At 42.4% G+C, this 18,863-nt stretch overlaps 1 protein-coding gene across 1 annotated transcript in view; it reads right to left on the bottom strand.

The window, feature by feature from the left end:
- The window catches only part of LOC115352837 (ovostatin-like), a 32,903-nt gene extending 14,040 nt beyond the window's left edge, over positions 1–18,863 (bottom strand). The window contains exons 1-20 of the mRNA XM_030041520.2: positions 18,729–18,863; positions 16,948–17,131; positions 16,109–16,265; positions 15,175–15,227; positions 14,666–14,686; positions 13,731–13,899; positions 12,427–12,511; positions 11,598–11,715; positions 10,793–10,913; positions 10,455–10,564; positions 9,264–9,422; positions 8,236–8,463; positions 7,963–8,020; positions 6,777–6,922; positions 6,230–6,379; positions 5,420–5,590; positions 4,696–4,828; positions 3,253–3,340; positions 2,309–2,537; positions 1,594–1,720 (exon numbers count right to left, since the gene is read on the bottom strand). Coding sequence (XP_029897380.1) covers positions 1,594–1,720; positions 2,309–2,537; positions 3,253–3,340; positions 4,696–4,828; positions 5,420–5,590; positions 6,230–6,379; positions 6,777–6,922; positions 7,963–8,020; positions 8,236–8,463; positions 9,264–9,422; positions 10,455–10,564; positions 10,793–10,913; positions 11,598–11,715; positions 12,427–12,511; positions 13,731–13,899; positions 14,666–14,686; positions 15,175–15,227; positions 16,109–16,265; positions 16,948–17,131; positions 18,729–18,793 — 2,572 coding nt within the window. The 5' untranslated portion in view covers positions 18,794–18,863. The remainder of the gene's footprint in view (positions 1–1,593; positions 1,721–2,308; positions 2,538–3,252; positions 3,341–4,695; positions 4,829–5,419; positions 5,591–6,229; positions 6,380–6,776; positions 6,923–7,962; positions 8,021–8,235; positions 8,464–9,263; positions 9,423–10,454; positions 10,565–10,792; positions 10,914–11,597; positions 11,716–12,426; positions 12,512–13,730; positions 13,900–14,665; positions 14,687–15,174; positions 15,228–16,108; positions 16,266–16,947; positions 17,132–18,728) is intronic.

The raw sequence follows: 18,863 nt of genomic DNA on the forward strand, positions 1-18,863 counted from the left end.
AAAGACAGTTTAATAGGACAGAAAGGAAGAAAATTAAAAAAGAAAGCAATAATAATAATAAAAGAATCGGAATACACAAAACAAGTGATGCACAATACAATTGCTCACCACTTGCAGACTGATGCCTAGCTAGTCCCCGAGCAGTGATCCGCCCCCACTCCTGACCAACTCCCCCCAGTTTATATACTAGACATGATGTAACATGGTGTGGAATATCCCTTTGGCCAGTTTGGGTCAGCTGCCCTGGCTGTGTCCCCTCCCAAGTTCTTGTGCCCCTCCAGCCTTCTTGCTGGCTGGGCATGAGAAGCTGAAAAATCCTTGACTTTAGACTAAACGTTACTTGGCAACAACTGAAAACATCAGTGTGTCATCAACAGTCTTCTCATACTGAACCCAAAAGATAACACTTTTACAACAGCTACTAGAAAGAAAATTAACTCTATCCCAGCTGCAGTCAGGACAACTGCTGAGAAATGTATTCTCTCTGAAGGCAGCTCAGCAGAAACGTATTTCATGAAGGCTCCACGTCTGTCTGCTAGTGGTAAGGAGAGGCTGCCTGGGGCCCTAGCACGAAGAACGAAATAGGGGTGATCCTGGCCAAAAATCTGACAGTACTCACTACCAGTTTCCACCTCTTCTTAGCCTTGTGCTGAGTTTTCTCTGGCCTAGGGCAGTGTTGCAATAGTTATAGCTCCGTTGCCTCTTTCCTTCAGATGGAATTTGTTAACTGAGAAGCAGCCTTGGTGCTGCTGCAGCTCTGAGGAGCAACCCTGAAGTAAGCAGCTTTGCAGGCGTTGCTCACTTCACCCCTGCAATCGTTGCAAACTGGAAATCCACAGGGCTTTTTTACTTGGAACAAAATGCATTATTATCAGAGTTACCAGGGTGAGACAGCAGCTTGCTTTTTTTCAGCTCTGCAGTATTATTTCGCTGCATATCTAGTTTTCATCTCAGTATGACTTTGCATCTTTCTCAGTAAGTTTGAAGGAAATCAGTCATACTGACTATAGGGTTTTAGAAACAACCTTTTAAAGAAAAGATCCATCTGTGGTTCATTTTGAGAAGAATCTTTGCTAATTAAAAGTTTTTTGTACTTCAGCTTTTGGGGCACTTACAGATGCAAGCTGTTGTAACTGTGTCTTAAAAAACGTAATATTGACTTGAAGGCGGTGTGAATTAACACAGGTGTAAAATTGGGGAGGGCAATTCTCTTTGCCCATTGAGAATCCAGTCCAAAATTATTAACAAATTTTATTCTTACTGAATACAGTTGGTTTGATGCAAAACTGTCAGCTGAAAGATCATAGGCACATGAAATCCTGCCAGTGTTTCATATGTGATGTGGCAAGTGAAGAGTTCTTCCTAAAATGGACTACCAAAAATCAGAAGAGATAAAACACCAGAACAATTCACTGTTCATTCAGTGTGTCTAAGGGAGCTTTAGCAGATGTCCAATACTAAATTTGTGGAGCAATTAATGGAGCTGTCCAGAAATGCCTGCCTGTGGATTATCGATGTTGCATTGAAGGGTGGGAGTGACAGAGGAGGAAGATCAAACAGGGATATATTAAGGTTATGAAAAGATAAACTTACCGAGTTTGTGGGGGTTAACAGCCCAAATATAGGTTTTCCTTTCATTGGCACACACCCTTGCTGTGTTTCCCTCTGGTGAAAGGATTTCTGCCTTGTAGTCACTTGACTTTGCCAGTATGGCACTGATCTGAGACAAAGAAAGAAGGATCAAGGTTAGAAATGAAGTAGACTGCCCCTAAAGTTAGGGGGCAGGGCAAGGGAGACTTGCTGAAGTAGCTCTTTGCCATCTGAATCTGTGGGATGGTACCAGGACAGAAGGATGAGGCATTTCTCCAAGGAAGTGCAAACCTGTCTCTTTTCTGTCCACTGTTAGTGTCTGGTTTTGACAGAAGTATACCAAGGTGCTCATTAGTCAAGTCTTCTTAGGATTTACTGCTACATACAACATACTTGGTATCTATTGTGTCTTGCACAGCACAGTACCCATACTGTCTGCTCAAGTTCCTCCTTCAGGAGCAAAAAGAAGAACTAAATTATGTAGGGATAAGGACCAAGTTTTTATCTTCTGTGGACCAGCCACAGTGATCTTTGGCCACATTCTCCTAATGCTATCACACAGGGATGGGTCCAGGGAGAGAGGGTGAGAGAGTAATATGTCAGGCTAAAGCGTAAGTTAAACACTTATTTCTGCATTTCTGGTGCATTATGCAGGAGAATGCTGGGATCTCTGGGAAACAGGCAAACCATATAGGAAGTAAAAGGGAACTTGATATACCTGGATGCATTTGTTGAGGTAGTTGAAGACGTTAGCTATTAAATTAAATTTTTCCCCTCGAATGACAGAGTATGGCAAGGTGAGCTCCACAAAGAATGGTTGGAATGCTGTCAGTGAAACAGGTGAGGAGATGCCAAACCCAGCATCATCCTGCAAGCAGAAAGCACTGGCTTTCCATTCTGTGATGGTGTCAGGAATGGTGTAAAAGACATTGGCCTCTCCCCTGGAACTGAGGAAAATAAGAAAAAAAAGAATGAGAAATGATCTTTGGCATTTTCAAGCCAAATTATAGAATAGGCTCCCTGCTTGAGGTAGTACTTCTGTTTTCCTCTCACTTTCTGCAAGTTACCTCTCTATATTTAAAAAAATATTATAAAGCTGGAAGTAAAGATGCAGGTGCTGGTAAACTACATGTTAAAAAAACACTTGGAAGAATACACAGCTTTTTAAATTTAGAAACACCATTTGTTTAAATACCATAATGCCCAAACATACAGATTAGAACCAATAAATTTGGATTAATGTTCTAGAACAGCCCCTGGATGCATCATTAAGATGGAGATATTCTCATTGCAGATGCTGTGATAGCCTGGAAAGAAAAACCTGAATTTTCTGCTGCTGAATTAAAAATCTGATGAAAAATAACAAGTTTTGCTCCTGCTCTCTCTGAAAGAAATGTTTTTATTTTAGTCTTAACCCTTATTCTTTCCACCCATCAGAAGGATGGGGGCAGAGCACAGAACAGATGTCATTTACAGTTCAGGTAGGTTTGACACTGTGTACAAGGCTGGGAGCTCAACAGTCATTGAGCAAGATGGGAAGAGGAGACCTGCATCTACAAAGCAGACATACGTTCCATGGCTTCTTCTCAGAATTCATTTCAGCAACATGTATCAACTCAAAAATCCACATGAGAGGTAAGAAGTGAAGGTAAAAATACTCACTCGGTATGAACCAGATCCCAAATCCAGGTCTCAGGGAAGAATTTTCGAACAGTGTCAACACCACCCCCACCAAGAAGCCTTGACTCATCTAGAAGATCGTGTATGGTTAAAGTATAATATTAGAGAGGTCAGGCCAGAAGAATGTGAACTGCTGTCAGACATGCTTAACACCATAAATGAACACTAAGTATTTCGTTTGAGCACTTTTCCATTCTTTTTCCCATAAAAAAGGAAAATTCTAACAGATACAGGGTATGGGAAGAAACAATTTCTTACCTATCCTCTTTTCCCATGGGAAAATACTAGAAAATTTAGCTATTTCACAAGACATTTCACTTCATATTGAAAGATCTTATCATCCAGTTAGAAAGGCATGTTCCCCATCCTCTACCACTAGCTCTCTTTGATTTGCAAATGGGCAACAGTAGCCAGTACTGTCACCAAAGCTTATAATGCTTTACAAACCTCCCCGAGAACTCAATCATTTTTACCCTGTTCAGTAGTTAAAACTGGAGCTGAATATCCAGTCCATTAGAAAACTACTTTTGTTCATATAGTCAAACTACAGGTCTGATATTAGGAACCAAGGTCCTCTGTCCAGTTTTGCCACAGACTCACTTGTGATATCCAACAACTCATTTAGCATGGAGGTACCTCATATTTCCTAGCTGTATCATGGAAATAACAATACTTTCTTATTTTGCTGGACTTAGAATCATAGAATCACAGAATCATTGAAAAAATCTAGGTTGGGAGTAACCTCTGGAGTTCTCTAGTCCAATCTCCTTGAAGTAGGGCTAATTTCAAAGTCAGATCATGTTGCTCAAGGGTCTTGTCCAGCTCAGTTTTGAGAACCTGCAGGGTTGGAGATTCCAAAACCTCCTGGAGAACCTCTTCTAGTGTAGCACAACTCTCACAGGGAAGAACTTTTTCCTAGTGTTGAATAGTAATTTCCCTTGTGGCAACCTATGACTGCTACTTTTGCTCTTTTGCTGAGCAATCTGACTTGGAGAGAGATAATCATAACTCTTGCTGATCTATAAAGGCTTTGGAGACTATGTGCTAAGTATGCTAAGTGCTGTGTGAATTCTCGACATTGGGAATTGCCATTTTTTTTCTGCATTGGCATTTCCTTTTAAGTATTTAATTGAACTGTGATTTGATGAAAGGTTCTAACCTGAAAAACCCTGAAAAACTAATATCAGCTTATGAAAGAATTAGCATCCCAGTATTCCCTGTCTTTTCTATATGCACCCTGTACCTAAGTGAGAGAGAATTGACTCTACTGCAAGGACTGTCAGAAAGAAATTACTAGGGGCAAACTGGGACACAAAGACCTGTTCCCCTCCCAAACCTCAACATGCTGGCTGTTATTTTATACAGGCAACAGTTTTGAAGACCAGGTAGATTGGGACTGGAGATACAATATGAACGTTCTTTTACCTATGCCATAGCCACTGACATGGGTGACAACATGGTCAAAATAGACAGGGTAATCTTCCATATCTGATCTGTCTTCATTGCACAGAACTGGCTTCCGCAGCACAGAGTTGGTGAAAACCTTCAGGCCCATATCCTGAACGTAAAAGAATCAATCATGTCACGCAGGGCAAGTACTAGCTACCAGTGCATGCCACTTCTCCCACCTGGGTTTTCATACTTCATCTCTCTCCTCCCTCCTCACATCCCATCCTTTCAACCCTGAATGTCACAACTCTTCCTCTCCAACCTCTATGTCTTTTTTACGGAGCAGTGACACTTGGTATTCTGTGAAGAGCAGTAATGATGGGGCTTATGTTAGGGCTTAGGCCACGGGGCCAGTGGGAAGTGGAGGCAAGTGTATCAGGAATCAAGTGGCCCGCATCACCGACTCAGATCTTTACTAGGAATGCCTGAGCTCATGAGCCAAGGCCATGGTCCTGCTTAGGAAATGTCTACTGAAGCATGGGCAGGATGCCGGCAAATATATCTAGTAGTGACTTTCAGTATTCCTGAGTAAGAGGTGGGGATAAGAAGGCAGAAACTGGGTGATCAGAGACTTTAGGCAGTTCCAGGCATCAGCTGCCTTCTCTTAGCAGTAAGAACCACCACCAGAGAAAGTTGAATGCTAATGTGCATGAATTCTTCTGGAGTATCTCCCACTTAAAGAACCACACAGAACACATACCCTGAAAATCCTGTAGACATCACCATCACGACTGACATTCACAGGTTCATAGTACAAGCCATCAAAAAAGGTGGTTTTGACTGGGGTACACTCCTCTGGCTTGTCATCTTCCAGGTTGACCCCATTGTAGTAATAGCCGTATAAATCACTCACACGAAGTTGGTAGTACACCTGGGAGGTGAGAATGACTAGGGTAAACACAAGGAAGGTCCCAGGCAGGTGCAAAATCACATATATTCAAAGCTTATGGTGGCCCCTCAGCAATCCTGTAGACTGTGGTGGGTTTGTCTAGTGATGCCTACCTAGAGATGAATAAGCAGTTTAACTGGTGATACACAAGAAGGACTTGACTCTACCCTCCTCCTTCTGACCTGCAATGGCTTTGTGGGGTGAACTTGAGCAAAAAGCATGGAGGTATACTCCTGAGTTATGCAAAGAGGAGACTGGAGTCCAACAAGATACTAGCTGACATCTACAGCTTTTGTTCTGGGCCCAAGGCCTATTTGAGTCATAAAATGCAATTTTGACATAATCACTCTCCAGGCATGAACTATGCTTTCAAGGATTTACATTAGGCATGTTCTTGGGATGTGTCTTACACTGCCATGCTTTCCAAAAGTAAATGTTCCACTATCAGTTTCTGTCTTTGAAGTGTACAACTGCCATACACCTTTCTTTAATCACTGAGATGTCTGTTTCCAAGGGAAAAATAAAAATACAGCCAGCAGCAGAGAGATCACAGGTGGGAATTGGAATGTCATTCTGGATATCCCTAGGTCAAAAGAACACAGGACTGGGGATGTGGCTTACGCTCTCAGCAGATAACTGTCGTGCAGGCTGAAGAAGAAGGATGCTCTGATCTACAGCTCGCAGGGCACAGTAGGAGTTGGCAGCAGCTTCAAGGTGGAGATTGACTTTAGAGCCTGGGAGACCCTGCTTCTCAGAGAACTCGAGCTGGAGCTGGAAATGAATAAATCCAAGACAACCACACAGAAATTAGGAGAATCAGCTTGGCACATATATCTAAATCTCACCTTTTACCAGCACTTCACTCTGTTCTCGGTGGGGCGAAGCTCCTACCGCTAGATGGCCCTTTTGAATCACTGCTCTGTAAAAATTCCCCATCTCTATATTCCCCTGGTCACCATCCTCTGCCCGCTCATGTCAGAACTCAGTCTGAGTCTGAGCCTACGGGTCAATTCCAGAGACAGCTCCTCATGTTCCCAGGCACGTCTGTACCTTTTCAATTCCTAAAGCCCATCCCGAGTGCAGGGCTCTTGATGAAGTAATTCCCTAACTGTTCTCTCAGCAAAGAACCGGCTGATATAGCCCTTAATAGGTAAGCAAAGGTTTTCACCTTGTTTTTGAAGCATACATCGCTGCGTATCCAAGAGCTGTCAGCCACTATCTCCCCATGAGGATGCACCGTGTAGAGCAACAGTCTGGCACTGGGGGCAAGCTTCTCAGTGACAGTCAGCGTGATGGCAAATGTACCTCTGGGAGCTGTGGAAAGAACATGGAATGGGAGAAGAAGCCAACAAAAGAGATTAGACAAACCTCAGCTTCGGTGGAAGGGCCACATATTTATCCATAACCTACCAGCACCTTTAAAAAACAGGGAAGCTGGATATTGGAAGATTCATCTCAGCTCCCATCAGCAAGACAAGAGATACAAACTGGAGGATGCTGAGAGCAGGGTGCTTTGTAGAGAGGGCAAACTGAGCTGAGTAGAAGTTGAACAGTGAAATCTGTGCATGATTGCTACGAGAAGAGCACAACATTGCCTTTGGGTCTCAAACCTAGAACCTCCTACACCAGAGGAGATAGGTCAATCTCCTGAGCTAAGGGAGAGCTCTCTTAACACTAGGAAATACGAAGTTCTTATCTACATGGGTGACAACTACTAGACCAGGGGCAGGAAATTAAGCTTAAGACCAAAGATGGCAAATACTAAACAACAAGTCCTATATGTGTAGTGAGGCTTACTTAAGCCACCTACTGAAGATGGGAAATAGACCAGGTTCTGCAAGAAAAGATATTTTTAACAATGAAAGAACAAAGTTCAGTTTGCTCTGATTGGTAGGATCATTGCCATTTGTGGGTATTTGGAGAGTTCTGAAAGTGCAATGAATTCCAAGTAGTTAACTGCTAAATATCCCTGTCAGATAGGACACCTATTATTTCAAATTTTAAAAAGTTTTAGTCTTCTAATTGGTGAAGACTAGGATGTCACAGAATAACTGTGAAACTGTAAATACTCCTTGGAAAGAAATAAAACAGAAGGTTACATTCCTTGTGTTCAGTCATGACAAAGTTTTCATCTTTCAACTAATAAGACAAATTTGATTGTGATATGGGGGATTGGCTAGATGCTGCAGCAAAAGCAAATGATACTGTAAGTGGTGACAGGTCATGGGGTTTCAGAACTAGTACCTGATTTAGCTGCAGTTCTCTGCTTTCATCCCTTCTTACAAAACTTACTAATGCTCTCGTGCTCAGAACGATGCTCTGAAGTATCAGTAGTAATATGGTCTAAAACTTACCACCAGAGATGCTGACTTGCTTCTGGCCACTGAGAATAATTTTTCCTTTTGTCATCACCTGAGCATAGAAAAAACTCATGAGACAGGATCAAAAGCACCTCCTCCCTTCCCCCATGAAATCATTGATTTTGAGTGGTGTTCTGAGAGGCTTCAAAGGCCATCAAATTGAGCTGTGATCTGTAACCGCCATCTGGTCTGGAGATTTCTGCCTTATATGGTGTTCAAGAGAAGGAGAAAACAAAGAGATTATTTGGGAGTCAAGGTAGCACTTACCACATAGTAGAAGTTTGTCTGATTGGCATTCCTGTAGCCCTCTCTGTTCAAGACATAGTGAACATTGATCATTTGCTGCTGGCCACAACTGAGCTTCTCCTTCACTGGCTCAATTTTCACAAAGCTGTTGGTTCGTGAGTAGAAACGCCGGACAAGGAATAAGGCTTGGGGCTCGTTATCATTCCTCCAGATGAAGAAGTCTGCACAGTCATCTAGTGCCTGCCTGACCTATGAAGCAGAAGAGTCAAACATGGAGAATCAACAAAGTGGAAAATAAAAAAATGGCAGGCAGGTGAGAGGCAAAGGCATCTTTCCTCTAAAATATTCTGTTGGGAAGCTGATTTTGTGGAGCTGTTTAAGCCAAGAGCAAGAGCTGGTGTGATAAATTTGTGCTTTACCAGCCCAGAGCAGGGGGCCTTCTGGACACCTTAATGTATGGAGACACCTATGACACATTGCAGTAGGGAGGGTATTTCAGATTCTTGAAGGCTTGGGACATGCTCTATAAACTGCTAGGACTTATTGTGGGTTAGAATGGCATTGTTCTCAAACAGCCTTCTTTTTCTCAGCTCTTCCCCTCACACCAGAGAAAAGGCATGACAACATGAGAAGACCATGTAATGGTAAGAGGCAGGAGTCTCTGCCAGCAGAAATGCAGGGAAGCAGGCAGGAGCAGGGAAAGAGGCTGCCGTGCATCCCGGCTGGGTGGGGAAGGCAAGGCAGACTGCGAGGAAGGTTCCTCTAGCGCACAGAATAAAGAGAAGGAAGATGGCTGCAGGAGCGGCTTCTGAGCGGAGGGAAAAGCAGGGAGGTGTTGAAGATCACTGCAGCCCAAACACTCCTGGGGTGCAGTCTGCCACTTCTCAGGCACTGGTGTTTACTCATGCTAGTTTCACACAGGTTGCAGGTGTTGGTGGACTGACCGCCTACTTTCCTCATCTGAAACCATCCTGCCAGCACCCACTGATTCCTCCTAATCCCTCTCTCCAATGAAGTATTTTTTCAGGAATTAGACTGTATTTACTTACGCTCAACTTAAAACTGGGATCAAAGATATTGGACGTGTCGATGGAAAAAGCAGCAGTGCCGTTCTTGTCAGTGGTATAGTTGGCCAGATATTTTTCATTGAGGTCCAGCAGGACAGTCCTATCAGCAACAGGCTTGCCGTCCATATTTGTCACAGTGATCTGACACACAGAATACCCAAGGGATTCAGAAAAAAAAAAAAAAAAAAGGAAATGCTCTGCTCACCAGAGGACTCTCACTTAAGCACTGAGGACAATTGCAGGGAGTAGAAATCAAGAGTGAAATGTATTTAAGAGGCAAATGCTCCTCAATATTTTGAAGGAGCAGGAGTTCTGTGACAGGCAAAGACAGGCAATTCCCATCAGTGCAAGGACAAACTATGTGTCACAGAGGGAGAAGGAATTGTTTATATACATGATCTCGTGTAAAAGATTATTTTAATGATAAGTCCTCTGTTTCTCAGTGACCATTAGTTCAGTGGGCCATCACATAAGTTAAAGACTTACTAAGTGAGAGATGATGGTTTAAATTCTTACCTCATGCTCTCCCTTCCTGAGCAAATAGAAAGAGAGGGACTCCAGAGCACATACTCTTTGGAGAGCACTGATTAACAAACCTAAAGCAATCAGATGACTTCACGGCGACAGGTAACTTGTGGAGCTCAGTACCACCTCCCATCTCCTAGGCATCCGTGCACACCCTCTGCCCCCATTGCATATCAGGACGATGCTGTACAGCTCATCCTCCTTTCTGTGCCTGGGTTCATCCTCCATGTGCAGGTTGCTAAGAAGTTGGAATGTGCTCCAACACCTATACTGCATTAAGGAAACATCCCTGGGACTGCATGATGCAACACAGAGTAAATTCTACCTTCAGTTCAGGCACAGCTGTTGCTGAAATAGTTTCTTGCAGACTCTTTCCCACTCATATGACCTTTCACTTACCCACCTTTTAGGCATTTTCTAACTATGGCAGAAGAGAGACCCTGACAGTCCAGGTATGATATGATTTTCTTATTTTCTCTAGGAGCATCTAATGTAACGAGAGAACTATGCAGCAGTCACTGTTATGCAGCATTACCACCAGAAGTTGTCAGCACAGAGTTAGGGGACAGCCATAAATGGGGCAACACAGAAATCATCATGCTGCACCTCAGGGAGTTTTGATCTAAATGTATCCTCTCAGGTACCCACCTCACCATAGTAAGGAATTCCCCTCTTGTAATAGAGATCCATATTCTTGAACATCACTCTGTCATTTTCTTCATTGACTGCAACATAGTCATAGCCTTTCATCTGGATACCTGTGAGACACACCCAGCGTAAAGGGGAGGAAACAGAAATCAGACGTGGGCAGAAAATTGTTTCTTTTGAAAAGCTATATGGAGGAGTGATGCTCTGGAGGGAGAGCTGCACAAAGAAAATGGTGATTGTTGGTTGTTTGCTGCACAGCTCAGAATCCAGGAGATTCATCTCAGAAAGTACCACCTAGTAGCTTTAATCAGCTACTCCCAACCTTCACTTGGTGTTACCTGTCCCATTTTCAGTGACAATGCTTTCTACGTTGAGGCTGGTATACATCCTGGCATAGCTGCGGTAGAGCTGGAATCTTTTGACGGAGATGACAGTGTTGAGGCAGCCATCCTTCCCCAGCTGAAAAAGGAGCACAAAGGGAAAAGCCCATTTTCTCAAGGTTTTGAAAATTGTTCCTGAATCTGTATTAGTGGGTCTCTGAAGAGCTTCATTGCCTTTGGTCACATCTTCTCCAGCTCTTCCTTCCTACTTGCTCCCCTCCTACCTTACACTTCTCACTCCCTGGCTCCCTTTCCAGCTCATTGTTTCAGCACCATTTACCCTTGCACCTGGAAACTTCACTCCTCGTTCCCCCTAGTCCTCTCTATGCTCATGCTCCTTCTTAAACCCATCTTGCATGATGCCTGAGCTCTATGACCAGAGCACTTTGAGTCTGACCTAGTGGAGAAATTAATCATTAGTTTAACATTAAGTGTCCTCAGAGACTCCCAGTAGAGGTCTGCTGATTAGATTTGGTAAGAACACAGCTCCAGTGTTTTAGGAATGATCACAAATTTATAGTTTCATAAGCTTTCCTCCCTCCTACTGACTCTTTCTGAGGGAAAAATCAAAGTCTGCTAATGAGGTCATTGCTAAAAACTACCTTCATGGTATTTCAGCATTGCCTGTGAGATAGTGAGAGAAAACATGCCTCTACGATTGTCTCTCTGGTGTTCCCCAGGAAATTAATGAGGCCATTAAACACTGTGCTATATGCTAGGTAGTAAAGCGGATTGGGAAGAAAGGCCTTGCCCTGTATCATACCAGTCCAGTGACAGCTTCACAGGTTTCTTTCCCGTTTTGCTCACATCGTGGACGATAAAAGCGCGGCTGACACACATTGATTCGGGCATTCCCTTGCACTGGTTGGCCATAAGTGTACCTAGGAGAGCAAGAGACACAAGAATCACATCATGTGGACATAGCATGAAACCTGCAAAGATTGCACAGCAGTGCAGACTCTAAACCCCTCAGGAGTGCCCAGAGCACAGACGGAAGAGCACCTGGGAATTAGGTCCAGTTAGCCCTAGCAGAGTTCCCTTCAACTATTTTTAGGCCGTTTCTGGCATCTTGTTAAAAAAGCCTGCTTTACCATTGTCTTGGTGTAGTCATTCTTCAAGGTCTGAAGCTGGAAAGTGGTGCTGGACTCAGGGTTGGGGTATGATTCCCTGCTGCTTGCTTTTTCTCATTCGTGTCTTAAGCAAAGAAGGTCGTTTTGGAGAAAGATCCCTATACACCCCTCTAGCTCATGCCACCCTGCCTTTTGGCAGTGTCACAGCCAGTGATATTAATGATAGACTCTTCTTCTGTACTATTTCTCTCCTTTTCTGTAATAATAAAAAACAATAGCTAGTGAGTATGTACCACTTGATATCTTCAAACTGTTGGACACACACAAACTCTCCCAGTTCTAATTCTGCTATGCAGCAGGAGGAGATTTATCATATTCCATGTCATGGAAGTCATAGCTAAAGGAATTGCTCTAATCCATACTCTGAATCAGCAGCAGGGTCCCTGCTTCCCAGCACGGCACACCATCCTCTATCCTGTGTTTCTTGTGCACAAATGTGTGGTTCTCTGCTGTAATACTTACGAAGCACAAACGTTCACCCTGACTTCTTCATCAAAGAAAGAAATCCTCTTTGGCACACTGGTTGTTACTTCAAATTTTGGCAGCACTGGGAATGCAATGTGAATATGACTGATCAGCAGTTGCATACCATAGACAGGTGTGTGTGTGTAAGACAGTAAAAAAACAATTGGCAAAGGCATTTTCACCAACAAGGGAGAGGAAATGGTTCAAAGAAAAGTCTACCTAGGAGCTGGTTGTAGGATATTATCAGAGAAAAAAAATAACCTTTAGTGGTAAGGTGAATAACTTCTTTAAAATGCAATAATAATCATACTAATAATGATAACAGCCACAGTAAGAACTGTGATAAATCACTTTAATTGGCTGTACATGTTCTTCAAGAGAAAGGTGGGAGTAATGTTGATGTCTCAAACTAGTTAAGCCCTGGACAACAGAAGTTATTATGCAATCCAGCCCACTTGAAGAAGAAAGGCAACAGGTTAAGTGAAATAGTAAAATCAAACAGGTCACTGTCACTCTTTCTTTTCAGCTTATCTTTTGTCCCAGGTCACCAGCAATAATGACAACATAGCTTTTTCTTGTGCACCTGTACACAGGAGACTGGAAGGTATGAAAGAGCTCTGTAGGGTAAGCAGGAAAGGTGCTTTACTGCCCTTACAAAAAACCCAAACAAGTGAGAGTTGTCCAAGGTTTCTTTGGGAACTACTAAGGAAAACCTGCCGCTATAAAATGAGAAAACTTGTAAAATTCAAATGAATTTAGCAGCTCCCTTGATATGTTCTATTCCGAAGAGTAAGCAGATCACTGTGAGGGCTTTGGCACCTCTGCTACCCACTGTTTTCCATCTTGCACTTCCACTGGCTATCCAGCCTACCCCAGTAACAATCCAGTACCTGTCATTTAAGCTGTTTGATAATATCTTCAGATTTCTACTGCATATTTTAGCCTAGTGATGACCTCCACAAAACAGAACAGGCCTGACTCATTCATTTTGCCTCTGAACAGATAGGGAGTGTAAGGCCTGAGTGATAGGATATGGATCCCAAAGTCACACAGTGACTTTCTGCCAAGCCCAGAAAAGGATTAGGCTCCTAATTTAATTCCTGAAAAATGGTGCCTTTCTCAGCATTTCTTTTTTTTCCCTTCTTGCCTTCGCTTTCTCCACCCAGCCCTCTCCATGTCTTTCCTTCTCAGGCATGAAATGGAGAATTCAAAGCACTTAAACTCTGCACTAGCAGCTCCTATCTGACTCAGGCAGAGCCAGCCTCAGTGCTGGTGCAGGGCAGTTCACAGTCTTTGCTTACCATATTCCTCCACCATGAAGAACTGGTACTCTTTTTCACCTGACTTCTTCTCCACAGTGATGTGGTAGGACCCCAGAATAGGCTCTGAGATTAGTGGAAAGGAGAGCTGGACAATTCCATGCTTAGATGTTACCTCCAACCACTGGAAGATTTTGTTTTGCTCTGGATCCTGGAGAGTGGAGAAAGAGATGTACCAAAACCTTTACCACCCTGTTTCTTGTCTTCTTGCCTTCTTTCCAAGTTTTGTATCCTGGTATATTGGTTAAGCATATCATAGGTTGAATGTGAGTTTGGGCTGATGACATGTGCTCTGACTTCCCATTAGTTTTCCAAATCTGTGGATTAAACAAGCCTAAGTTTATGTTTAACTGGAAATTAGCTACATTGCCAGATGATCTCAGATCATCCAGGAATAGTACCTGATTGAAACTCATGTTGCATATCTGTAGCTCTTCTAGCATGTCTTTCTGACTCAACTCCTTCTGTAAAATAGGAATATTATGCTGGCCTCCTTCAGGAAGTGTTTTGAGATCTAGTGGTATGAAATGTGGTAGAAGACTGATTCATTGATAGTCTGTCCCCCAGCAGAACATGATGTTTCAGGAAGTTACTATTCTTATGCCTGTATGAGAATGAGGCTATTTCACTAGCCCATTTACTGTAGTCCTACCAAAGTAAGGCTACACTGAACACTCTCAATCTTAACGAAAGATGCAGCAACAACCCCATGCCATCTCTGACTAACATCTCCAGTTTTGCTGATTTCTTCTCCTCTAGTGTTTGATAACAGGTACTGCCACCGTTCAACCTCAAGTCCATTGGCTTTAGACGGTGTGCTCTGGATAAGTCTCCCTCAGCTATTGACACTATGGGGAATGATGAAGCATAGTCTTTCCAAAGCAACTTGTGCTTTAATGACATGTTACATCTCTTACCTCAATGATGATGCGGGGATACTGGAGGAGGAAAAAAAAAGAAAGAAAAAAAAATGATCAAAACATCAAGAAATTAACTGTGGAGCTTGAGAAATACTATAACATAAAGAAGGCTGTGAACAGCTTCCCTTGGATACAGAAGACTGCGCCAAGGAAACAATTTGAAACTCATGTCTGTAATAGAGTTAATTTTAAGAGGATAACCTGTTTGTGAATTTATCTTTTCTACAGAAACATCCAGTCTCTTTCTACATATCTGGGGCAGGTGAAGTGAAGTGACTACAAAATCTGAGTGCTGTGAGAGATTTCCAGGAGTGCTTTCAGACCCTTTGCCCTCTATAAAGGCAGGGAAAAGATGGAAGGTGAAGCTAAGGAGTTATGGCAGTTCTCAAAAAAACATCAGGAGGCCTATCCCAGGCCCTTTTTATTAAATTTCTAATTGAGAGTGTCTCTGTGAACAGGTACTTCAAGAGGGTGCTTGAAAAATCTTGACTATCACTCATACTTACTGTCTCCTGAACAGGTCTGAACTGAGTGTCCAAAGTCACGACGCGAAACATCACTGAAAAAGACGTAGGACAAAAAAGGATCATTTACTTTAGCAGCGGTGAGTCACTTTCAACATACAAATGAAACAAAGTTTGCCCAGGCTTTTAGGGAGAACTAAAGAGTCCACAGAGAACTAGAAAGGACTTGATTATCTTAGCCAGTGAAAAAGAAAACTAAAATAAACTTGTCAGCTGAAATATCTTCAATTCTGACCCACTGGGACTAAAGTAACCTCTATAGTAAATACAAATACTCTTTACTGCCTTCAGTTCTTCTTGAAGGACTCAGTTCTTTGGAGCATTTCCTAAAAAAACTGTTTATACAAACCAATTCAATGAAAAACTCAAAGAGAAGGAAGAATTTGTCCTTATTCTAAGTGCAAACCCTGTGCAGCACTGAAGTATAATTATACTAAAGAGACAGCTAACTATACCACAGCTAGTACTGTCATTTAAATATCATGATGGAATCAGTGCTGTGAATTACATTAGCAGTTAAGTAGAAAGAGCTTTTGACAGGAAATTACATGCTTACTTTATTTTTGTATGAATTTTATTAATTCCAAGCTTAACCTATTATTTTCTGTAATTTTAAGGACACTTTTTATGTGACTGACCTCAGTAAACCTGGCAGAACTCAAGATCCTGTAAATGCAATTAACTCAGTAAAAACACATGAACTCTACTCATTTGTTGCCATTTTGTGAATCAGCTCTATTTTTCACTGACTTTTGATGAGCCCAACCTCAGATGACAATTATACACTATCTGAAGGATTGCTCATGGTTGTTGCAGTCCATGGTCTTTTATTCCACAAGAGGAAGTCCTTGTCGTTCTAGACCCGCCCTTACACTCAGTTTCCCAGGTCACTAGCTGACTCAAACTCCTCAGCCACCTTTTTGCCCTGGTTTGTAGATGGGTTTGTCCGTCTGGATGAAGACAGTATTATCCACATTCTGAATCGCCACTGATCTTCTCTCAGCTAAGTTGACTCTGGTGCCTTTGGCAGAGAAGGAGATGAATGCTAGGGGGTCAGAAGTAGCAGGAGGAACCTGGAGAGAAACAAAACCCCAGAGGAAAAGTGGTAAATGAGATATGTTGAGGTCCTCTGATGCACAGAGCTCTTAAGATACTGTCAAGTGAGTCATAAATAGCTTGTGCAAAGTCATGAGAAGCCCCATCTTTGCCAGTGAGATAGTCTCTGGGAATTTCTGCTGTGGAAGTCCCATAATCTGTCACCAGGTGCTAAGGTTTTAAACTATGCTCTGTCCTATGCATTTCCCCATCTCATGTAGCTACCTGCCTCTATGCAGGTTGCCCCAGGCATATAGTTCAATTCTGAAGTGTTTTCTCCTGCTGCATTCTGGAAGACCTAACCTTGGGACTTGTTTGTCATATCTGTCCAGATCTTGCAGAGTCACAGGAAAGGGAATGAACATGTCCCAGCTGGGTTCTCCAGCTTGGCAATTATAACAGTCCCATAGGGCGCATGCACCTGTGATGGCGATCAAAAGCTTTTTTCTATTCACTCTGTGAATGGAGATGGAAAGTCTTTCTCCAGATTCCCTCTACAACCCATATGTCTATACTGTCAGCCTTTCCAGCACTTGATCTTTTTTCGTCCTATTCCCTGACCACATTCTTCATCTTCTTGCCCTCACTGACAAGAAGAGTTGCACTCAGAAGTAATTCCAGCTTCTACACCCTCTCTAGTAGTCTCAAAAGAGAAAATACCTTGAACTCGCAGCACTTGAAGAAATCATTCTTTGTCATGGATTCCTCAAAGAGAGTCCTCTGGATACTGCCATATTCCAGGACGATGCTCAGGGAGAGAGGCTCACTGAGGTTGTGAAACTGCACACAAGCGGTCTGTGGAGAGTCGCTCCGTACTACTGTTGGGACCAGCAGCACATACTGACTGTAAGAAGGCAAGACCAGATCAGAGAGTTCAGTCATGGAGGAAAGTCAGAGCAAAGAGGAGAGGAAAATACCACAGAAATGCCATACATGTGAAGGAAGCCATGGTCCAAAGCTTGCTTGAACCAATGGAAAGATTTCCATCTCTTTCGATGAATTTTGAATAATATGCTAAGAAAGTACAGATGACAATTTTTTTTGTCCCTCACAGTTCTTTCTGAGCTGAAAGACTGGCATCATTCTATGCAGTCTTTTACCCAGCATAATACTGCATTTTTCCATTCCAGGTATTTACACAGCTCCAATTAGTAAAGTGTCTAAACACCGGACAAGCATAGCTGCATCTATCCACCCATGACCTATATGTATACTTAAACCTCTGGAACCTCCCATAAGGAGGAGTGATATTTAGCTTCTTTTTGATATCAATGACAAAAATACTAGTTAACAGTTGCAACAAATTTTTAATTTCTTTTTATCTGGATATCTCTCCCTCCAAATAAGAACTGACATATCATAGGTCAATCAGCATAATGCACAAGAAATGATCCTGCTTTTCAATTTTGCAGAATATTCCAAGGAACGCTCAATCTAACCTGCATGCTATATTCTGTTTCCATGCTTCTCTCTCCCTGCATTGCTTCCTTTACTTCTTTCTTCCATTGGGCTTTTTTAGTTATACTGCTCTTTATAATTAGGGCAGCCTTCCTTCCCCAAATTCTTCCTCTGAAAAACATTCCTTCAGATTTGCTATATTTGGCTAAGATTCTGTTGCTGGCAGCCAGTTCTCTGCTGCCCAAACTAGTCTTTCCAAATAATGTATGACAGAATTGATGAGTTGGTTCTGCAGCACAACATGAATCTCACAATCTTTTCTTGGTAATCTGAGCCTTTCCTTTTTTTTCCTCCCACAGCTTTGCTTGCTTATATTGCCTTTATTGTTATTTTCACTTGCCCAGTTCAGACTGCACGATATTCAAAGACCAAAAAGTAAAATTATTAAAACCAACAGTGTATCTGAGAAAGCTAAACCTTCTGACTTTCACAGTGTTTTCTTTTAGAACTTTTGAGAAGGGGATTTAAGCTCTAATCTTGGTGTATTGTGGCTGAAATCTTCTGTTTGTATAAAGCCACGGACATTGACAGTGCCGTATAAGCTGTGACAGCACAGCAGGCGTAATACTAATACTTATACTCATACTAATATTAGTATTGCCATTCAGCATAGTCCCTGCTACCAGCCATTATCCGGCCTCCTCATACACCATGCTCTCTCTTTTGCTGCTGATGCATATCAGTCCTGATTATTAGTATTACTTGCTAGTCTAGTCCTGAATCTCCGCCCCACTTTACCCATGCACTTCAGACTTCACCTACTCCAGTTCTAGGTTTCTGTCATTCACATCAGATTTCATAGCAGTTTTATGATGGAGCGCATCATTCTAAATCATCTTTTAATGTCATCTACTTCAGACACATTTCAGAACCTAGGTCTCAAACATCCAGTTTATTATATAGCAGTGTCCCAGAAGAAATAAAGTGGTGGGAAATATAATAAAATATGTTATCATAAAAACACAGATTGTATGATCTCTTACGGTTCAGAAGATACTGTGGCAATCCAGTTCAAGGACAGAATACTCAGCAGAATCCTTGACCACATCTCTGTCCGTGAAGAAGAAAGAAGAGAGACTGATCTCAAGTGGATAGCCTGTCTTCTGGCTTTTAAACTG

This window comes from Aquila chrysaetos, chromosome 17, assembly GCF_900496995.4.
Source record: "Aquila chrysaetos chrysaetos chromosome 17, bAquChr1.4, whole genome shotgun sequence".
NCBI classification, from domain to species: domain Eukaryota; kingdom Metazoa; phylum Chordata; class Aves; order Accipitriformes; family Accipitridae; genus Aquila; species Aquila chrysaetos.